The following is a 17,035-nucleotide window of genomic DNA, read 5'->3' as shown; positions in this document are numbered from 1 at the left end:
TTCTCGTTGAACAAATAAAGTAAAAAAATTGTAATTATGTCACATAAAAATATATTTTTGCCATTTAGAACATACATTGCGTTCATCATCCGTCAAAAGCATAATATACGACCGCTACTGCATGCAAACATAAAATATAAGTTGTAGTCATACTTAAATAAGTAAATAAAACATTTTATCAAATCTTCTGTTTCTACATATGTAAACTGACGTCTCCTACTCGCTTTCTTTTGTGTGTCCGGGATAGTCTGAGGATCTAATTTAGAGATTTGATGCAGTCTTCGAACTAATGTTACTTTAAATCCGTCTTGATTGCAAATTTTTTTTTATTATTCATATGACCGGTTTCGGTTCATTCAGAACCATCTTCAGATCTGATATTTAAGTTACAGGAGTAGCATGTGAAAGTTGCTGAATTGGACGGGTTACTCCTGTAACTTAAATATCAGATCTGAAGATGGTTCTGAATGAACCGAAACCGGTCATATGAATAATAAAAAAATTTGCAATCAAGACGGATTTAAAGTAACATTATAAAATCACTGATTGCTGTTATCCCATAAGACATTATGTCTGTTTTTGCAAAGTCTTCGAACTCCCAGGGCCGAAATTTTTAAGTATTTACATCGAAAACAGCAAAAATTGTTGAGGTCCTCGATTCCCATCCAAGATGGATGAATTATGTACATGAATACATGATTAAGCTTTCACGGAACCCTCAGTGAGTGAGTTCTGCTCGCACTTCGCCATTTTTTGCGTTAATTATAAAGCGTTTCCTTATTTCATTACCTGAAAATTTTCTTGTTCACAAACTGCAGTCCATTACGTACATAGTGGCTGGGTGTTACCAACCGATCTGACCAGCTGTTCCTGCTGACTAACGTCTACTCATTATACAACGTTATTGTACTGACTCTTACAACAGAGTTTCTTGTACATTATTGTCATAGATATTGTACGCGTATACTATTTACTGAACCATTTTTATTTTATTCTAATTATTTCTTAATTTATTTTCTTATACAGTTATTTTGATCATATCTGACAAGGTAGGCGTACAGTCACAAATAACTTAAAATTTTTTACTTGAATACATCGAAGTTTATAGATTTATCTGACACAGTATAACAGAGTTGCAATCAATTTTGAAACACTAAAAGTAGCAATATTTCCTCCTATCACACATAATTAACATACTTTTGTGTGAAATGTATTGTAAAAGACGCAGCCTTTCTTTAACGGTGAATTTATCAATTAACACAATAGAGCTGATTTCCACAAAACCTATTTGTACACAAAAAATGATTTCGTCTTTTAATTTCATAAGAAATGTTACTAAAGCTGACATTCTTTTCTCTTGTGAACCTCTATTTTTTACGGTATCGAACTTAATAGATACACATTTCTGCAATAATGAATGTTTATCAGCAGTCACAGGGTTGTACAAAAATATGGAAACACCAAAAACACAACCATTACCAAGCCTAAAACGGTGTAGGATAACCATTGGCATTCAAAGTAATGGATAACAGGTTTTAATAAGAATTTATACCCCTCTTCCTGCAAAGTAGTGGCAATTTTAGATAACGCCGATGGAAGTGGATACGGAGCACGCACTATTCTCTCGAAAGTAGACTACAGAGGTTCAATAATATTGAGATCTGGTGACTGTATTGTCCAGCAGAGAAGCGACAATTCATCCCTGTGTTCACTAAACCAATCCTGGAAGATGCGAGCTGTCGTCTTGGAACACAGCATCACCACCGGGGAACAAAAATTGTGCCATGCTATGGGCCAGATCAGCCAAATTGTCAAATAATATGATACTCGGCAGTAATGCGTCCTAGCAGAGTGAGCATGTGGACTCATGGGATACCACGAATTGGCTGGCCAAATTATCATCGAATCCCCGTCGTATTTAACTCTTGGCACTTAAACCTGGTCAAAAGTTGCAAACAATGTGTAACAAGTCTTACACCACCATGTAATTTACTTTCATTGCTTCGAAAGTCCGCCCCCGGTAGCTGAATGGTCAGCGTGACGGATTGTCAGTCCTCAGGGCCCAGGTTCGATTCCCAACTGGGTCGGGGAATTTTCTCCGCGCAGGGACTGGGTGTTGTGCTGTCCTCATCATCATCCTTTTATTGTAATCGATTGCAGGTCGCCGAAGTGGCGTTATATTGAAAGACCGGCACCCGACGAACGGCCTGCCCGACGGGGGGCCCCTAGCCATACGATTAAATCAAAAAATTGCTTTGTAGTCCAGTTTTCATGGCTTTCCTGTTACAGGCATTTGCATCAGTGATGAGTTGTTTTGGAATTCCAAAAAAAATGGCTCTGAGTACTGTGCGACTTAACTTCTGAGGTCATCAGTCACCTAGAACTTAGAACTAATCAAACCCAACCAACCCAAGGACATCACACACATCCATGCCCGAGGCAGGACTCGAACCCGCGACCGTAGCGGTCGCTCGGCTCCAGACTGCAGCGCCCAGAACCGCACGGCTACTCCGGCCGGCTTGGAATTCCAAATTGCCCTGCAGTTCCCTGCTAAAGGAGCGCCCTTTGTGTTGAATTCGTGCTGACGACGGGATTTGCGAGTGCGACATTAAGTTCTGCAGTGACCACTGCAGATGTCGTCCTCTTATTTTTCGTCATATTTGTTTTCAGTGGCTTTCTAGCACGATCGCTCAGCACGCACGTACACCGACGTTGCGATTTAGCAGATGATATTTTTCCGCTTTCCCTGTATCCGATACAAATCTTCGGCACGGTGCCTCTTGTAACCCCTAACATTGCAAGTACCCTGGCTATGGAAGTACTCACCAGACGAGCACCAACAGTTCACCCACGTTTGATTTCGCTTAGCATCGATGCAATGAACTCACAAATACACAGAGCACTGTTCAAACCACGACTGACACTTTCAACAAAAAAATGTTCAAATGTGTGTAAAATCTTATGGTACTTAACTGCTAAGGCCATCAGTCACTACGCTTACACACTACTTAACCTAAATTATCCCAAGGGCAAACACACACACACCCATGCCCGAGGGAGGACTCGAACCTCCGCCGGGACCAGCCGCACAGTCCATGACTACAGCGCCTGAGACCTCTCGGCTAATCCCGCGCGGCCAATTTCAACTTATTGAGAACAGTGCACAGGTGCAGTTCTTGGTCAGTGACAATAGCGCAGGCTACAGGCTTGGTTAACACCAGCACGTACATTCAAGCCTCCATTTCTCACGGTATTTTCACATTTTTGTCCAAGCCGTATAAGTTCATCAAGTCAGTGGGACAATTAAATCAGACTTGACTTTATAAAGAAGTCGCTATATGAATGATTCCATTAAAATTATGGAGTTCTAATCTTTTTTGCTCTTGAGAATCGTTAGTTAACTATAGCGGTAAAGCAATTTCCAATCCAGAGACGTCTCAACGGTTTCTTCTTACTCCAAATGGAATGAGCCGTCCGAGAGCGTTATCGCCGAATGTCAATATGGGGTGCCAGATGTCCCCTGACCTTCTGTGTGCTGGGGGAGGCCACGTCCCAGCGGAGTAGTAGTGACACGGAGATAACGAGTCACAGCCGTGTGTGTGCTAGCACTGAACCAGTGTATCAGTGAGTCGACGTAGAGGAAAACATTGTGTTGTCAAATGGCCAGAAACACGCCGCAGGATCAAGAGCTTTATGGCAGTATATGGACAGGTTCGGTTTCATGGCTAATCAAACAGTTGCGTTTCTATCAAACAGGTGTATCGTTTCTCCTTCCGGTGTTGATGATGTTTTATGCTTATAAGGCTAATCAATTTTTACTGGTAATTACCTTTGTTTCATACGTGGTATTTCAAATTTGGTCACCTCTGACGGTGCAACGGTCAACGTGATGTCTACTTCTTGTTTACACACTTTATCGCACTACACACGCTCATGTTTATAAACAGTTTCTTTCAGACGTATGCCGCGCGGAGTGGCCGCGCGGTTTGAGGCGTCATGTCACGAACTGCGCGGCCCCTCCCGCCGGAGGTTCGAGTCATTCCTCGGGCATAGGTGTGTGTGTGTGTGTGTGTTGTTCTTAGCATAAGTTAGTTTAAGTAGTAAGTCTAGGGACCGACGACCTAAGCAGTTTGGTTCCTTAGAAATTCACACACATTTGAACATTTTTCAGGCGAATTAAGACTACACGATACGTACAAGCGAGTGCCATAGTGAACAGTTCAACTTGCTGGCTGCTTGCAGCGCTTCTAACATAGTGTTAAACAAATATGATCAGGAGTGTCGCAACTGTATGCCATTGACTGTGAACAGAGATGCATTTAATAGCGGACTATCTCGGTTAAAACCTAGAATCCAGCACCACTAAAAATTTGAAATAAAAATGTCTTTATTTTAATACCATGGTACGGGTCTTCTTATAATCTTAAAAGACGGAGATGCTGTTATTTTTATAGGATTATTCTGGTGAATTTTTCAGTGGTCAGCTGAAATGACTTAATTTGTCGTTCACCTCTCAAACTCTGCACTTTCTTACAACTTCCCAGTGAGACCCGGTCGAACACATGGCACTTCGATTGGCCAAACGATGAGACTCAGAAGTGAGTTCGATTTTGTGGACAGCCGATTTCTTTGACAGCTCAGTGCATCCAAACGACCATAAAATATCTTACTTCCTGTCGCCAAGCAAAATCTGTTGAAGCTCTCGACAACCATATTCATAAAACTTTATTTGCTAACGAGATATTGCAGGTAACGACCAAAACGTCTCAAGATCCGTATCATCTGACAGCCAGTAAACTTAGCCGTGGCGTAATAGCAACGTCACGAGACAATCGCGAACGTTTTACTCCGATATTCAAAAGAAAAATGTACTATTGCAACCAATTGGAAACAACGCCAAAAAATTGTCAACGTCCCTGTTACAGTATTATAACGGCTGTACCCTTCACAGCAGACAAACAACAAAAACATAACAAAAAGTACAATTATATCTGTAGTAAGGCGTTGTTTGCCATTTTCCGTGAAAATTCTTATTGTGGATTATCATAAAATGCAAATTAATAGCCATAAAAATGAAAGATTAAAACAAGAAGTTCCTTCTTACGAATCTCATCAATTCATAAATTCATAAACTGTGCACCCTAACAAATTTTATATAATTAAAAAATAGCTCTTAAATTCGGCGTTAGAGGCTTTTAATGTAATAATTGCTCAATGCCGAACTTCAACTAGATTGTGGAGTACTGTTGGCAGTTTGACGCCGTTAGTAATAGTGTATGTGTGTTTAGTCAGAAAAGCGTACGTTACCGGGATTCAAACCGGCATCCTACCTTTCACCGACAGTGATATACAAATTGCACCAGTCGATACTGCGACATGGATCCTTTACGCTATTAACTACGAAAAATCTATGAAATGATAATTCAATCAAGACCCTAAGCTATCGACAGGCGTTGATATACATCAACGGGGACAATTGAAAATGTGTGCCCCGATCGGGACTCGAACCCGGGATCTCCTGCTTACATGTCAGACGCTCTATCCATCTTTTTTTTTTTTTTCTTGTTCAGTTGCGTTTGGTCTGCGCGGACGTCACAAGACATCCATTCACGTTGATCGTTGGTTCCTTTACTCAGTTTTTTATTACAGAGGATTAGCAGCCCTCTGACCGAACACGAATCCAACTGAGTCACCGAGGGCACAGAGGATAGTGCGACTGCAGGGGTTTATCTCTTGCGTGCTCCCCGTGAGACACGCGTCCCCAACTTAATGTCCACACACTACACTCATTACTCGCGGCAGACAATCTTACGAGTCCCGTAAGAGCTCGGGCAATGCGTGTGCATCCAGCACAGAAGAAGGAGGTCAATGGCTGGTTAGCCTTAACTATATGAAGATGGTATCTGTTCTTTCGGACATGACTTGGTAAGATTGTCCGAAAGAACAGATACCATCTTCATAAAGGAAAAACCTATTCCTGACTGCAGCCCCAAGGTGCATTTTCTTACTCTAGTGGATCACATCAACAACAGAACGATAATAAAATGAAGACTGGATCCACAGCTTTAATTATAGGCCTACATCCTTGCTTCTCAATGTTCTAATTTCGACATACTTTTTATTTACTCTGTCCCAGATGGTTGGAGAAACCACAACGATGGCGGTCTTGTCTCATATCATTGCATGCCTACAGCCTTCTAATTTATCTAACCCTCACATCTGCGAATGATTCAGTAGATCCTAGGAATATTCAAATGTTCAAATGTGTGTGAAATCTTATGGGACTTAACTGCTAAGGTCATCAGTCCCTAAGCTTACACACTACTTAACCTAAATTATCCTAAGGACAAACACACAAACCAATGCCCGAGGGAGGACTCGAACCCCCACCGGGACCAGCCGCACAGTCCCTGACTGCAGCGCCTGAGGCCGCTCGGCTAATCCCGCGCGGCCGTAGGAGTATTACATTCTGTCAGGCGTGGCTCGTGGTTCCCATATTGGCGAAGGCTGCGACATTTACCGCTCCGAACTATTGTGCCACGGCTCTCCAAAAGGTTTACAGACCGTGACTTCACTTATTTTCACAATTAACTACTGCATAACAGCAAACGATAACGCCAACATAAGATCTGCAGGTAGCATATTTAGCCGCCGACGTCACGTTTCCTGATACTTGAGCACAATAAATAATACTAAGATGACGCATTTTGAAGAGATATTTAATGCCATGCATACTTAACGTTTTTCCCGCATTCAATCTCGAATTTGACACGATTAATGTTTTTCGCGTGTGTTCAGTCCGTGTCTTCTATGAGTTCTGGCGATGAGACACTGATGTTACGTGACGTCACAAATCCTGTGTTGTGACTGGCTAAAAGAAGCAAATCGAGTAATCCTCATACTGATTTAAGTATCTGCGAAACTATCACACCATACTTGTTTGTTTTGTATTTATACTTGCGTATTACGAAAATATGCGGTTTAAGTGAGACATCGCCATTTTTAGTGCGGTTTGCTGCGCTGAAGTGTCTAGAAATGTGACGTCTGTAGTTAAACATGCCACCGTGCATTGTTCCGTTGAAGTTACGTATGGTATATACCATCGCCTGGATACGCAATATTTTTGTTCTTCAGTGATGTTTCAGCCGCATTTGAGCGCAACAAGTTCCTTCATTGCACACTGAGGTAACAGTCAGCATTTTTGCCTAACAAATTGCACACTGAATTCATATTGTGCCGTTTGCCGACACTCAGTGTACCCTTGTTATTCTCAGGACAATAAAACCCACAGGAGCTCGGGCACAATGCAATCTCAAAAGGAAACTTGCTAATAACAATCTTTATCCCGCAAATACCGTCAGCAGTCAAGGAAATTCTTACAAAATAAAGGTAACGGGGCATGTTTCTTGTGGTTATTTCCTCTAATAATTCGCGACATTCTCGCTACGTAGGTGTCATTTGTTTTAGCGTATCCTAGTGCACTCTAGCGAGACATTCATAAACTTAATATGCTTTTCTTACAGCGAATGGAATTGCCAGTGCCAGAAAGAAGGAATTTTCTTCAACACCATCAAAATAATATTACCCATCGGTTGAATACGCATCAAAGTGTAATAGAGGTGTACAGAGACAGAGATTCGATAGCGAAGGTCCAGCCACTGTGTTGATTTATTTCGTTATAAGCAGAAGAATGTGGAACTGATTGATTGATTGATTAATTGAGGTGAGTTATGGGACTGAACGGCGTAGTCATCGGTCCCGCGATTTCGAAGATAATCGCGGAAGACAGAGGGTCCGTTAAAACTATAAAACGAGGAAGTTAAAACACACAGAGTAGAAGGCGTAAAAGGATAGACCAAATATAAAAACTGGAAAAAAGAGGGGGTAAAAGAGCGGTCTTTCCGCGGGGGAGAGGTCATGGGTCCCAGACGGAGAAAACATGAAGTGAGGCCCCAACCACAACCACCCTGCCCCTGACCCAGGAGTAAAGTAAAACCCTATATCTGACAACAGAAACCACTTTCACGGAGGAAAGTGAGGACCAGTTCAACCATCCGTGAATCATCTGCTAATATTAAAGATAAGGAATCAAGAAGACTATTCTTGGTACGAAGGGCCAAAGGAAGAGGACAATCCACCAATATATGGGATACCGTCAGTCTGGCTCCATATCCACATTGTGGCTGTGGTTCGTTACGCAAAAGGAAAAAGCGAGAGAGTCTGGCATGACCAATGCATAGACGCCATAAGACGGTGGACTCCTATCGAGAGGAGCGGAAGGGAGAGCGCCAAACCACAGTAGTCTCCTTGACTGTGTGGAGTTTATTACTGAGAGCAGTGGTGCACCAGATGTCATTCCACTTTTGGGCAAAGAGAGATTCGGATATCCGCAGCAGGAATCATGAATGGGAATCGCTTTTCTAGCCAAACGGTCACCCAGTTCATTCCCTGGGATGGCCACATGGCTTGGGAACCAGAGAAAGACAACTGAGCAGGCGGCATGGCGAAGGGCAGAGAGAAGATCATGGACCAAAGGGTGAGGAGTGTAGTATTTGTCGATACCCTGCAGACTACTCACTGAGTCGGTGCATATTAAAACAATGTGGAGAGAGAGCTGAGTAACAAAACGGAGAATCCCTGTTAATGGCTTGCAACTCTACTGGGAACACACTACATGATCCCGCCAATAAATGGTCTAATCCAGTAGGAGACGTGAAACTGTATCCTGCCTTATCTATCGTCTTAGAATTATCAGTGTAGAAGGTCATAGCACCCCGTAACTCTGCAAGGATAGAACTTACAAGATGCTGGAAGACTGTAAGGGAGATCTTAGGACCCTGCAATAGGTCGGTCCAAGGCACCATCCAAGGGGGGGGGGGGGGGTTGAGAGGAAATAGTTGGGACGCTTTACAGTTAGTAGAGATGGAGGGTTCGACAGTGCCAACTCAAACCCGGAAGAGCCCGTGGGATAAAAACTTGCGGATAAAAATTGGAAGGGTGCCGCGAAAGTCCCAGCCATGGAGAGTAACTAAAATGTGATGGCGCCAAGCCGTGTCGTCCGCCTAATGGTTCTGAGCACTATGGGACTTAACACCTGAGGTCATCAGTCCCCTAGACTTAGAACTACTTAAACCTAACTAACCTAAGGACAGCACACATATCTATGCCCGAGGCAGGATTCGAACCTGCGACCGTAGCAGCAGCGCGGTTTCGGACTGAAGCGCCTAGAACCTCCCGGCCACAACGGCCGGCCGTCCGCCTAATGTAGGTCAAAGAAGACCGCGGCAAGGTGCCGGCGATTAGTAACAGCCTGTCGGATTGTAGTTTCCAATATGAATAAATAGTCTGTTGGAGATCATCCTTTCCGGAAACCACAGTGACACGGGGACAAAATGCGCCGAGATTCGAGTACCCAATATAATCAGAAGCTAACCATCCTCTCAAGTAGCTTACAAAGTACGTTCGTCAGGCTAGTCGGGAGGTAGCTGTCGAAAGACGTCGGGTTCTTCCGCGGCTTTTTTTTTGGTCATCAGTCTACTGACTGGTTTGATGCGGCCCGCCACGAATTCCTTTCCTGTGCTAACCTCTTCATCTCAGAGTAGCACTTGCAACCTACGTCCTCAATTATTTGCTTGACGCATTCCAATCTCTGTCTTCCTCTACAGTTTTTGCCCTCTACAGCTCCCTCTAGTACCATGGAAGTCATTCCCTCATGTCTTAGCAGATGTCCTATCATCCTGTCCCTTCTCCTTATCAGTGTTTTCCACATATTCCTTTCCTCTCCGATTCTGCGTAGAACCTCCTCATTCCTTACCTTATCAGTCCACCTAATTTTCAACATTCGTCTATAGCACCACATCTCAAATGCTTCGATTCTCTTCTGTTCCGGTTTTCCCACAGTCCATGATTTTGCGATAATTCTCGCACTTGTCAGCTCTTGCCGTCTTCGGAGTTGTGTGGATGATGCTTTTCCGAAAGTCAGATGGTATGTCGCCAGACTCATATATTCTACACACCAACGTGAATAGTCGTTTTGTTGCCACTTCCCCCAATGATTTTAGAAATTCTGATGGAGTGTTATCTATCCCTTCTGCCATATTTGACCGTAAGTCCTCCAAAGCTCTTTTAAATTCCGATTCTAATACTGGATCCCCTATCTCTTCTAAATCGACTCCTGTTTCTTCTTCTATCACATCAAACAAATCTTCACCCTCATAGAGGATTTCAATGTATTCTTTCCACCTATCTGCTCTCTCCTCTGCATTTAACAGTGGAATTCCCGTTGCACTCTTAATGTTACCAAAGGTTGTTTTGAATTTCCTGTATGCCGAGTCTGTCCTTCCGACATTCATATCTTTTTCGATGTCTTCACATTTTTCGTGCAGCCATGTCGTCTTAGCTTCCCTGCACTTCCTATTTATTTCATTCCTCAGCGACTTGTATTTCTGTATTCCTGATCTTCCCGGAACATGTTTGTACTTCCTCCTTTCATCAATCAACTGAAGTATTTATTCTGTTACCCATGGTTTCATCGCAGCTACCTTCTTTGTATCTATGTTTTCCTTCCAAACTTCTGTGATGGTCCTTTTTAGAGATGTCCATTCCTCTTCAACTGTACTGCCTACTGTGCTATTCCTTATTGCTGTATCTATAGCGCTAGAGAACTTCAAACGTATCTCGTCATTCCTTAGTACTTCCGTATCCCACTTCTTTGCGTATTGATTCTTCCTGACTAATGTCTTGAACTTGAGCCTACTCTCCATCACTACTATATTGTGATCTGAGTCTATATCTGCTCCTGGGTACGCCTTACAATCCAGTATCTGATTTCGCAATCTCTGTCTGATCATGGTGTAATCTAATTGAAATCTTCCCGTATCTCCCGGCCTTTTTCAAGTATACCTCCTCCTCTTGTGATTCTTGAACAGGGTATTCGCTATTACTAGATTACTAGCTGAAACTTGTTACAGAACTCGTCTTTCTCCTCTTTCATTCCTTATCCCAAGCCCATATTCTCCTGTAACCTTTTCTTCTACTCCTTCCCCTACAACTGCATTCCAGTCGCCCATGACTATTAGATTTTCTTCCACCTTTACATACTGTATTACCCTTTCAATATCCTCATACACTTTCTCTATCTGTTCATCTTCAGCTTGCGACGTCGGCCTGTATACCTGAACTATCGTTGTCGGTGTTAGTCTGCTGTCGATTCTGATTAGAACAACCCGGTCACTGAACTGTTCACAGTAACACACTCTCTGCCCTATCTTCCTATTCATAACGAATCCTACACCTGTTATACCATTTTCTGCTGCTGTTGATATTACCCGATACTCATCTGACCAGAAATCCTTGTCTTCCTTTCTACTTCACTTCACTGACCCCTACTATATCTAGATTGAGCCTTTGCATTTCCATTTTCAGATTTTCTAGTTTCCCTACCACGTTCAAGCTTCTGACATTCCACGCCCCGACTCGTAGAACGTTATCCTTTCGTTGATTATTCAACCTTTTTCTCATGGTAACCTCCCCCTTGGCAGTCCCCTCCCGGAGATCCGAATGGGGGACTATTCCGGAATCTTTTGCCCTTGGAGAGATCATCATGACACTTCTTCAAATACAGGCCATATGTCCTGTGGATACACGTTACGTGTCTTTAATGCAGTGGTTTCCATTGCCTTCTGCATCCTCATGTCGTTGATCATTGCTGATTCTTCCGCCTTTAGGGGCAATTTCCCACCCCTAGCACAAGAGAGTGCCGTGAACCTCTATCCGCTCCTCCGCCCTCTTTGACAAGGCCGTTGGCAGAATGAGGCTGACTTCTTATGCCGCCAATGCTGATTATTTATCAAAATTTAGGCAGTGGCGGCGATCGAACCCGGACCGAAGACGTTTCGATTATGAATAAAAAACGCTACCCCTAGACCACGGGGATAACTACACTGTCTCGCCATTGCGAGGGGAAGGCACCTACGAGCTAAATGCGGTTGAAGAACCTGAGTAGATTTGCCTCTGCGTAACGTTCAAGTGTTGGATCGTCTGGTTGTGGATAGAGCTCGGGTCTGAGGCCGTGTTATGTGAAGAGGTACGAGCCTGCAAGAATTCCCGTTCAGTTAACGGTTCATTATAGGGTTCAGCTTGGTGGGGTTTGAAATACAGGGGGCTCTGCTTAACTCTGCGTTTCTGCTGGTGAAAGGGAGCAGGATAGGAAGAGGACGCCAATACCGTCGCGAAATGTGTCGCGAGGTGTTCTGCAAGGACCAATGGATTAATACACAGAGCACTTTGGAAGATAAGGCCCCAGGACAGTTGACGCCGTTGGTGGCCCAGAAGGCTACGGAGCTTGGACCAGACCTGCGATGAAGAGGCAGGAAACACAGAGCTCTCAGCATTCCTTAGCACGGAGACGCTTAAAAGCGAGGGGATTGGTCTGTGAACGGTGCCGTCTAATATGCTGCAGCGCCCGTCGGTGGTGCTGGACTGCGACTGCTACGTCGTTGATCCACCACGGTACCGGTCGACGATGAGGGGGACCTATGGATAGGGGAACAGCAGTGCCAGCACCGTGAAGAAAAGTGGCACGTTCACAAGAATGCAATTCGAGAGAGAGGTGTCGAAGTGCACAGCAGACGTATATAAAGGCCGATTGGCCCTGCGGAATGCCCAACGTGGGTGCCTGTCTGCCTGGCGGCGGCAGGGGAACGATAGAATCGCCGGAAAGCGGCCACTGTCCTAAAGGTCATCATCATGGGGTGACCAATGTCGGGAAGCCACGAGAGCAGGGGAGTTCGATAGCAGTAAAGGTGCCATGAGCATGAGTGGGTAGGAGCACCGTCATTGGGGAGACACAAATCCAAGTCTGTAATAAGTTGGTCAATTAGAAGACCCCTACTTATAGACGTTGCACTCCCCCACAGGGGGTGGTGTGCATAGGAGTCTCCGAGAGGAGACACAGGGACGGGAGTTGCTCTATTAAGATAGACAGTTGAACATAAGGAAGTAGCTGACCTGGAGGGAGGCAGATATTGGAAATGGTAACAGCCGGAGTCGTTCCCACTCTAACCACAATTGCTTCCAGATTAGTATCAAGGAGGATCCAGTCACTAATGACATTGGCGCGAACAAAAGTGCAGACCCCTCCAGACACTATCCCGGGACGGTTCCGACAGAACACCCGGAAACCACGAAACGTTGGACAGCGGTCACCGGGAAGTGCGTTTCATAAAGAGCAAGACAGAAAGAGTAGAAGGAAATAAGGCATTGTATTTCCGGTAGTTAACAATAATATCCGCTGTAATTCCATTGGATTATCGTATGGGGAGCGTCCAGGTTATACATAAAGAAGCCGAGGCAAGATCATGTCTCTCGGTCAATGATCGTCACCGACGAGGATGGGGCGACATCCATAAAAACTGGGTCTGATTCGAAATGAGGAGGAGGGGGCGAAGCACCCCAGGAAGCCGGGGAAGCCTTGTCCTTTGACTTGCGCTGCTTCTTTTGCTACCTCGGAGGGAGAGGGAAGGGGTTATCAGTCAGTGAGTAGGCGGTAGCGATGTCGGGATCAGACAGAGAGCAAGCGGCTTTGGGGCCCTCGGAACGTGGGTCTCTCAGGCGTCCCGATCTCCTAATACCATGGAGGACTGTTCCGAGCCGGCCGCGGTGGTCTGGCGCTGCAGTCCGGAACCACGGGACTGCTACGGTCGCAGGTTCGAATCCTGCCTCGGGCATGGGTGTGTGTGGTGTCCTTAGGTTAGTTAGGTTTAAGTAGTTCTAAGTTCTAGGGGACTTATGACCTAAGATGTTGAGTCCCATAGTGCTCAGAGCCATTTGAACCATTTGACTGTTCCGAGAAGGAACCCCATCCGTAGCAGGAGCCAGAGAAGAGGATATCTTCCCTGACCGAGAAGGTGGAGGAGGAGGAGGAGCGGTTCCTGGATGGGAAGGGACATTGATGTCTTGCTGGTGTAGTCTCCATGTTAGTCTGTAAATCGTGTAATTCGTTTCCGCTAGTTGGAATCTTTTCGGCCACAGTCAAGACTTCTCTAGCAGATGGTTGGCTATGGCGCGAATGCAAAAGTAAAGCATGGAAGCTTTGAAACCTTTCTTAGTCGAATCTGACTTGTCATTTATCTGTCGCCAATAAGCTGTACAAAAATTCCATATACTAATGGCAACCAGTTGATTTATGATGTACTGGACCCTTTCAAACTCTTTACCGCACATTGCCGTCGTAGCCTAACTTTTCTCTCATCATGCTATATACTGTTTACTCCTTGGCATGAACACTCAATTACGGAATACGGCTACTGGAAAAGTGCATATAATTTCAAAACAAGGGCAAGCAGAACTAAAGTAACTTAACGTATGAGGTCATCAGTCCCCTAGACTTAGAACTACTTTTGACACTGTACCACACAAGCGACTCTTAGTGAAATTGCGTGCTTATGGAATATAGTCTCAGTTTTGTGACTGGATTTGCGATTTCCTGTCAGAGAGGTCACAGTTCGTAGTAACTGACGGATAGTCATCGAGTAAAACAGAAGTGTGTTCAGGCGTTCCCCAAGGTGTGTTATAGGCCCTTTGCTGTTCCTTACCTATATAAACGATTTGGGAGACAATCTGAGCAGCCGTCTCCGGTTTTTTCCAGATGACGCTGTCGTTTATCGACTAATAAAGTCATCAGAAGATCAAAACAAACTGCAAGACGATTTAGAAAAAATATCTGAATGGTGCGAAAAGTTGACCCTAAATAACGAAAAGTGTGAGGTCATCCACATGAGTGCTAAAAGGAACTCAAACTTCGGTTACACGATAAATCAGTCTATTCTAAAAGCCGTAAATTCAACTAAATATCTAGGTATTACAATTACGAACAACTTAAATTGGAAAGAACACATAGAAAATATTGTGGGGAAGGCTAACCAAAGGCCGCGCTTTATTGGCAGGGCACTTAGAAAATGTAACAGACCTACTGAAGAGACTGTCTACACTACGCTTTATGCTTGTCTGTCCTCTTTTAGAATACTGCTGCGCGGTGTGGGATCCTTACCAGATAGGATTGACGGAGTACAGCGAAAAAGTTCAAAGAAAAGCAGCACGTTTTGTATTATCTCGAAATATGGGCGAGAGTGTCACAGAAATGATACAGGATTAGGGCTGGAAATCATTAAAAGAAAGGCGTTTTTCGTTGCGACGGAATCTTCTCACGAAATTCCAATCACCAACTTTCTCCTCCGAATGAGAAAATATTTTGTTGACACCGATCTACATAGGGAGAAACGATCACCACGATAAAATAAGGGAAATCAGAGTTCGTACGGAAAGATATAGGTGTTCATTCTTTTCGCGCGCTATATGAGATTGGAATAATAGAGAATTGTGAAGGTGGTTCGATGAACCCTCTGCCAGGCACTTAAATGTGATTTGCAGAGTATCCAAGTAGATGTAGATGTAGATGTAGATGACTGAAGCGCCTAGAACTGCTCGGCCACAGTGGCTGGCGAAAGTGTTCCATCCGAGTCTTGCAGCTTGCAGTTAATAATGTTCCGATAAGTCTGGTAGGTAACCTGACATGTAAAGTCACAGGTATAAATTAAGAACCTCTTTGACTACATACCATGACGAAAGGAAAAATTTTGTGTTGTTTCATAATTTCGTAACTCTCCATGGCTAAGCTATTCCAGAAGCCACTGCCGTTACAGAGATCGTGTTAAGCCTCCTTCGTGATTATAATTAGCGTGAGACTCAAGTGTACCTATCTCTCACATTTCCGAATGGTGTGATGCTGTGCAGGAATCTAACAAGACATGCTATCCCGAGAACAACTTCCAAGTAATGAGGAGTACCCACTCGTCGTATACCCTCTGAGGTTTTGTGTTCGAGTGTGTTAGCAAAGAGATTTGAGACGCCAGACGACCAGCATATGGACACGTCATGACTCATTTGCTCAACGCGCCTATAACGGAAGTGACAATGAATGTTGGTCTGTGAACGGTGCGAAAACTGGCGCATGGAAGGTAATTATTTGTGTGCCTTTTGCAGGTGGTCGCGGGACCGGATCAGGACCGGCTGTGTCTGGCTGTGGCCCGGGAGATCGAGGCAGCCCTAGGCGGCTGGGTGCCGCCCCCATAGCGTGCTGCTGTCTGCAGGCTTCTACAGTCCTGTGCAAATCTGAAATATACACATATGTCTGTGATGTAATTTCTACTGTCTCCGCCTTGGCCAGTAACTACATTAAAAAAAAAAAAAAAAACCTGTTGGGTTTTGTATTATTTAAACCCCTCTCACCATTCCCATCCCTTAGCAAATGACCAACTTGTTCCATAACCTAGTTACCCTTATCTGCTGTTGTCACACAACTATCTGAAACTTATACTATACAAATTATTGAAGGTTTTCTGAAGATTTAAGGTATACATAATTTAAACTTAAGACGCACAGAATTTTTGAAAAGATTCATGCGATTTATTTATTTTATTTTACACGTCCACTTTCGTAGAACCAAATGGAGAAGCAAATCTCCATAGACACGAAACGAGTGTACATGAAATTAACATTAGGAAAAAATAATAAATAAAATAAAATGTTTGAGAATTCTTTGCGGACGAAAGTCTACTAATGTATATTAGCGTAATCAATATAACACAAGAATTAGCTTAATTTTTTCCAGGAATTCCCCGACAGAATGGAAGGAGTGAGCCACGAGGGAACTCTCAAATTGAGACGTGAGTGTGCGTTGATTACTGCTAAGATTTTTAATACCTGGATACAGCAGAATACTGCACAAGACTCCAGGAGGTGCGATCTAAATGCAGATTTGATTTCTGGCTAGTATTAACTAAGTGAAAGCTGTTAATTCTTGGGCATAAGCTCTTATCGTTGACAACAAACGCCATTAAGGAAAATATCTACACCCATCTAAACAAGTATTGCATCATCCAGGTTCCCAGAACTCCTGAAGACAGACGTTGACTGTGGACATTGTATCACAGACACAGTCGCTTCCACTGTTCAGAGATGTCATTAAAACCGCCCC

The 17,035-nt window shown here is 44.0% G+C and overlaps 1 protein-coding gene across 2 annotated transcripts in view; it reads left to right on the top strand.

The window, feature by feature from the left end:
- Positions 1-16,239, top strand: part of LOC124621854 (fatty-acid amide hydrolase 2-A-like) — a 170,292-nt gene extending 154,053 nt beyond the window's left edge. For both annotated transcript variants that reach the window (XM_047147316.1, XM_047147308.1), the window contains exon 11: positions 16,042-16,239. In XM_047147316.1, coding sequence (XP_047003272.1) covers positions 16,042-16,131 — 90 coding nt within the window. In that variant the 3' untranslated portion in view covers positions 16,132-16,239. The remainder of the gene's footprint in view (positions 1-16,041) is intronic.
- The last annotated feature ends 796 nt before the right edge of the window (positions 16,240-17,035 follow it).

The sequence above is a fragment of the Schistocerca americana genome, chromosome 1, assembly GCF_021461395.2.
Source record: "Schistocerca americana isolate TAMUIC-IGC-003095 chromosome 1, iqSchAmer2.1, whole genome shotgun sequence".
Classification (NCBI taxonomy): Eukaryota; Metazoa; Arthropoda; class Insecta; order Orthoptera; family Acrididae; genus Schistocerca; species Schistocerca americana.
Note: the sequence above shows the minus strand (reverse complement) of the source record. Positions and strands in the feature narration are given on the sequence as shown.